Here is a 6268-nt window from a genome sequence, read left to right on the forward strand (position 1 = left end):
GTGCGCCCTCATCGTACAGTGAGTTGTGCTTTGGTTCATGCATTTCTCTGTGAGCTTCACAGCGGCAGACTTTATGGTTTCTGTTACTCCCCGTAGTATCCCCAGCTCCTGGCAGAGTGCCTCGCATCTGGTGGCATTAAATGGCATGTGATACTGGTGCAGCCATTTTGGAGCGCAATCTGGATTCACCTTTAAAAAGGACAAATGGAAACACCCTGTGACCCAGCAATCACTTTTGGGAAACTCCCCAAAAAACACGAAGCCATCAACGCAAAAATTATGTGCTCCACATGTTTATTGCCGCACTATTTACAATAGCTAGGACATGGGAGGGATCTGAGCGCCCACTGTAGAGGCCTGGATGGAAAGATGGGGTCTGTGCATACAGCGAGCTGCCATGCAGCTGTTGCTCACAGCAAAGTGGAAGGAGTTGGAGGGAATTATGCGCAGTAAAGCAGGTCAGAATGACAAAGACAATGAATTTTACACAGGGGACGATAAGACAGCGCAAAGTATTTACAAAACTAATGGACACTAATAAAGAGGTGAGTCTTCTGAGGTTAAGAGAAAGCAGAAGGGAAAAAGGGTCAAAGAGATTTAAGCAGTGGCGGGGCGGAGGGGGGAAATAATATGAGTCAAAGAGAAAAAACAAAAACGATTGTGTGATAAGTGGATGGATGGGGACTCCGGGAGCAGGTACGGGGGCCTAGGGGGAGTCCTAGGGATGCAGATCCTGCACGCAGCTCCTGCGAGGTTGCTGTGGACCGCTGCTCTGTCGTGGCTAACATTTATTGAGCATTCACTATGTTTTAAACTTTCACGTGCATTGTCCACTAACGACAGCAATTCTGAAAAGTGGGTATTCTCAGTGCACCCATTTTTCAGGTCGGGCAAGCAAGTTTTGGGGAGGTCTGTCTCCTAGTAGGCCACAGTGAGTAGAGCAGCACAACGGGATTTGAACTCAGGTCTTCTGTCTAGAAAGACGTAACTGATGACCCAGAAGGAAGATGCACCCATGCACAGCCAGCAGGGTCCATGTGGTTCTTGCTCAGGACGCTGGAGTCTCAGGGCTGCGGAGCCCCTGGCGGTCGGTGCTCCTGGCTGCCACTCTGGGAAATCTCCCCCTGCAGGTGTCTAGATCCAGTCCTGTGGGGCTTCGGGCCGGCTGCGCCAGTCAGCAAGCACCAGGGTGACCAGGGCGATGAGCACCAGGCCGGCCAGCCCCAGGCGCACGAGGTTCCCCCGGGTGTAGTCCAAGGAGTCTGGGGTCCAGCAGGGGAGAGAGACGGTCACTGCAGGGCACCCATCTGCGGCACCCAGTATTCTGGGCCTCTAACCTCCAGAGCAGAGCTGGGGGCCCAACTCCTAGTCTCAAAGCTGAGGGGACGGCTGGAAGGGGGCCTGGGCTCCGGGGGTCTGAGGGAGGAGGCCAGGGGAGGGGGGGGCCTGGACCCCGGGTCTGGGGGGGAAGCCGGCGGCGCGCAGGGCCCTCACCCTCGGAGCGGACGACCAGCGGCGGGCTGCGGGCCGACAGCACGTAGGGCGCGGCCGGCGTGTGGTAGTAGCAGCTGTAGGTGCCGGGCGCCTGGGCCGCGGGCAGCGGGAAGTCGGCCCAGGGCAGCGCCGAGCGGCGGTAGAGCAGCGGCGCCCGCGTGCCCTCGCGGTACAGCGCGAAGCTCATGCCGCCCAGGCGCCCCGCGCAGCGCAGGCTCACGTTGGCCCCCCGCGCCACCACCGGCCCGGGCTGCGCCTCCAGCGACGGGCGCGGCAGCTCGTCTGGGGAGGACGACAGGACGCTGGCCACCCCGGCCTGCCGGCGCCCGCCCCTGCCCGGCCCTCCGTCCGCCCCTCCCCGCCTGCCGGTGCCCCTCGCCCCACTTCACACCCCTTCCCCAAACCGCGCCTAACCTCCCTCTGGGTGTCTTTGATTTGGGCTCCCGTGCATGGGTGTCCCGCGCCCTGGGTCTTTGATTTTCTCTCCTTGTGTTCCTACGTCCCCCCCCAGGGCGTCTGGGGCGGGGAGCGGGGAGCTGAACTGTGTGCTGCAGGTTGCTGGGCAGCATGTCCGGTCTCTACGCACGGGATGCCAGCTCCACCACCCGGTGCCCATTGTGACAAGCAAACATGCCTCCAGATTTACTGCCAAAGAGCCCCTGGGGGACAGCGTCAGTTATGCTGAAGAATCAGTCCTGTTTCTCTGGTTCTCTCTCCCTTCCTGTATCTCTCTGACCCTCCTCTCCGGCCCACATACCACCCCTGTGTGCCTTCTCGTCCCCCACCCCAGGACCTCACCTGTCACCAGCAGCTCCAGGGTATCGCTGGGCTGGGACCAGAGACCATGCCCCCAGCCTGGCCTCTGGTAGCAGCAGTGGTAACGGCCCCCCTGGGCCGGGGTCACCTCCTCCAGGAAGAACTCTGCCACCGTCTGGGACACGTTCTGGTGCACTGTGGTATCTCCAGACTTGAAGAGCGCAAACCTCCAGGCAGGTTGGGGTGCCTGGCACCTCAAGGTCACATTCACCCCTGGGGTCACAACTGCAGCTGGCTGAACCCCCAGCCATGGCTTGGGGTATGAATCTGGGAGGACTGAATAAATGGGTGCTCTGGATTCTCTGACTGCCTGGAGCACCAGGAAATGGAGGGGAAGTTGAGGGAGGAGGTACAGCACCTGGCACAGTCACTGCCCCTTTCTCACCCTCAGGTCCTGGACTGTAAAATAGGGGAGGTGCGGGGCCCCAATTGTGGCTTGACAAAACTAGCCGCAAATCAAGTAGGGCACTAATTCCTGAGCCCTACTCTGCAGTTTTTAAGCATAGTTACAAGAGGTTGGGCCCCAGAAATCCGCAATTTTCAGTGTCTTTCTACGCTGACTTACTTGCCATCTTTCAACATTTGCCAAAACTTGGTACCTGTTGTTGGAGCCATAGATCACACCAGTCCCCCAGCAAAGTCCATATTAATTAAAGACCTACAGGTGCTTTTTCAACAACTGAAGTATTAGCAAGAAATATATTGAAGAGGAAAATATGTCTTGGGGATAGGGCTGGTTGTCTTAAAATAGAAAATGAAAACTTCAGAAGGTTCTAGGTTAATATTTTTGACCACTTCAAAATTTTTAAGTTGTGTATGATAAAAGACCCAAGAAATTAAGCTGAGAAGACAGTACTGATGGACATGACTTATAAATCTCATACATGAAGAGTACAGAACAAAATCCAAGTGAAAGCTGGGCAAGGTAATTCACAGATGGAAGCCAGCTGACCAAAACACATTGGTGGTGGGGACTGCCCAACTTTAGTAGTAATCTTTAAAAACATCCATGATACTTTAGTAGTTTAAAATGCTTACATACTCCTACTTTATATTAATATGTCTTCTAAAATATAGCTTACACGTATTTAGTTATTTTTAAAATATTAAAACAACTGAAGGATATTTTCACCTACCATTTTTAAAAAAATGAAAACAATTGTTAGTGCACATTTGGGGTGAAGAGACAATGAAAAAAGGTACTTTGGTGCACTTGAGTGCGTGTTTAGAAGGCATTTTGTCCATTTCTCGCAGGATATACAAAGCACATGACCCATGGTCTAATGACTCCCCCGCTCCACTCCACACAAAGACACATGGGTATGAAAACTTCATACAGGGGCACTGGCTGCAGCAGCGATTGTGTGTGTGTGGATTGGAAACCACCTAAAGCTACAGAAAAACCAGATAAACTAGAATCCAGCCAAATATTGGCAAATGCTGGACAGCAGTTTTTTAAAAAAGAAAAACAGGTAGCTATCATGACATGGGAGTATCTTCAAGAGAGATTGTGGGCTGAAAAATGTAAGCGGTAAAACGGTATGAGTCAGAAAATAGAGAAGTACAATTGCATGTTTAAATGCCTGGCAATTCTCGGTAAGGACTTAGAGCTTATTTACGAAAGATGAGGAAGGAAAAGTCTGTGATTTCTTAATTTTCAAACAGTGAATACACATCAGCTTTATCATTCGAAATGATCATTTAACATAAATTGATAGCTAAGGTAATCGATTGTTCTCTAGAAGATTCTTATCTGAAGTTGTAGTGTGTGGGGGGTGAGGTTTGAGAGAAAGGAGCAGTCTCAGCCATCAGAAAACCTAGAAAGAAACCCAGGCGGAGGGCCCGACACTCGTGGAAAGGGAGGTCCTCTGTCTTGTGCCCTGCAGTATGTGAAGTTCTGAGTGAAAGCTTTCATACCTGTGATTTTATCAGATCCTCACAACAGCCCATCTCACAGAGAAGGACGCTGAGTCTTAGCTTGCAGAGGTTTGTTAAAGTGATTAAGGCAGTGAAAAAGGGGTTCCAGGTTAAGTCTATAGCTCCAAAGTGGATGGTCTTCAGTCCTCACCCCCAGAGGACACTAACCGGAGTGAGGTGAAAAAGAAAGAGGGGAGGGGAAGAGAAGGGAGGGAAGATGAAAGAAAAGAGAAACCGGGGTGGGGGTTGGGGGGGGTAGGAAACAACCAAAGGAAGAAAGGAAAACTAGGAAGGGAGGAGGAAGCGAGGTAGATAAGGAAATCTGGGGTGAGGTTGGCACCAAAATAAAATCTGAGTCGTTGGAAAGGGGATGTCAGCGAAGCACAAGAGACCCGATGGGGGATTTTACTCACCAGTCGGAGTGATGTCTGCATGACACAGAGGCCCTAGAGAAGGTTGAGGGGCTAGGTTTCCTCAAAGCCCTGGGCAGCTCCCAGCACCACTTCTTTGGAAACCCAGGAATCTAAGTCCCCAGACTCTCTTTGCTGTGGGAAACAGGGATCTTACCCACCCTTGTCCTCGCCTGGGTGTTTTAAATCCAGACTTCCAGCCCCCACCTACTTAAGAAGCCAGAAGTTTGGACCCAGCCCCCTCTTGTCTCTGTACCTGAGGTCAGGCCCTTGGAAAAGGCCAGACCTTTTCCAGGAGACAATAATCTGAGCTCACAGTTTCTTCTCCGTGGGGTTCAGGAGTGTGGGCCCCAGTTCCTTCCTTCACCTGGAACTCTGGTGTCCTGACTTCCATCCCCGCCCACATCAGAGTGTAGGACTCTGCACTCCCATCCTCTGGAAGAAGGGGTGGCTCACAGCAGGTCAGCAGCTGAAGAATCAGCAGGAGGGCCATGATGGGCAGGTATTGGCTGGAGCAGGAGCAGGAGCAGGAGCCAGGGCTGAGCCAACCTTCCCCTCTTCCAGGAAATGAGAACTCATCAAAGTCAGAGGCCTGCTTAGGAAGGGAACCGTGCTGGGGAGGGGACGGGCTGGGTGGCTGTGTCACAGCCCCATGGTACTGTGGGAAAATATCAGGAGGCAAGGGTAGTCATAACTGGTGGTGTTAATTCATTATAGTTTCCCCCCTTTTCTTTTTTTTTTTTAAAGATTTATTTATTCATGCATACAGGATCCGGGATACAGGTCAAGCTGTGCGGAAGGTGAGAGGATTCACCAGAGAAAGAGCAAGGAGCAGAAACAGGCAGACTGACTGAAATACACTGCTGAGGGGAGCAGCGGGCGAGACAGGAGAGGTCTGCTGCACCATGTGGGTAGCTCCAGCCGCTGGGCTGGAACCCATGCTAACGAGGCTGCGGACAGCTTCACAGCGCTGCTGTCAACCACATGCGCCACCAGAGTCCTCCCCCTTTTTTTCCAACCGGCACCTATATGCCAGACCTGCTGCGCAATTCTGGGAGCAGAGATGAATCAGATGCCATTATTGCCCTCAAGCAGCTCCCCATCTGATGGAGACATAGATGGGACCTAGACAGATTGTTATAGGCAGCCCCTATATTGAACGGGTTGCCTGGCTGTGGGTCCTCACCTGCGTGCTTAAAAGGGATTTATGAATACTCCACTGCAGGCACACACAAAAGGTTAATAAAGGGTTTATTTACAAGGGAAAAGGAAATAAGGAAAATGTACAACTCAGGGAGAAAATAGGGAAATAAAGTCTTTAATGCGTCCTACCCGATCCGCTGGCCTGGAAACCCAAAGGCACTCTCAGAGCTGGCCGGACGCTGCGAGCTGGCCGAGAGCCAAAATGGGGGAAACCCCCCCCCCCCCCCCCCCCCCCCCCCGCCAAAGCCCAGTGTCTGGCTTTATACCAACCTGGCTGCTAAACCCCACCCTCAGGTCCCAGCCACCTTCCCTTTGGTGGGGATGGGATTTGGAGTTCCCAGTGTCTTTGGCTTTGGCCTGGGGTGGGGGTGGAGTCCACAAAGCCTGTATGGGATTAGCTTTAGGACAGCCTTTTCCCCCTAACAAGA

At 52.7% G+C, this 6268-nt stretch overlaps 1 protein-coding gene across 1 annotated transcript; it reads right to left on the reverse strand.

The window, feature by feature from the left end:
- Positions 1 to 1134: 1134 nt before the first annotated feature.
- OSCAR (osteoclast associated Ig-like receptor) lies at positions 1135 to 5130 on the reverse strand (the record flags this gene model as incomplete). Its single annotated transcript, XM_084257037.1, has 5 exons — positions 1135 to 1262; positions 1495 to 1776; positions 2293 to 2586; positions 4641 to 4673; positions 5094 to 5130. The coding sequence occupies 5 exons, from the start codon at positions 5128 to 5130 to the stop codon at positions 1135 to 1137; spliced, it is 774 nt and encodes a 257-aa protein (XP_084113163.1).
- Between the last annotated feature and the right edge of the window lie 1138 nt (positions 5131 to 6268).

The sequence above is a fragment of the Talpa europaea genome (genome assembly GCF_964194135.1).
Source record: "Talpa europaea genome assembly, chromosome: 16".
NCBI classification, from domain to species: Eukaryota; Metazoa; Chordata; class Mammalia; order Eulipotyphla; family Talpidae; genus Talpa; species Talpa europaea.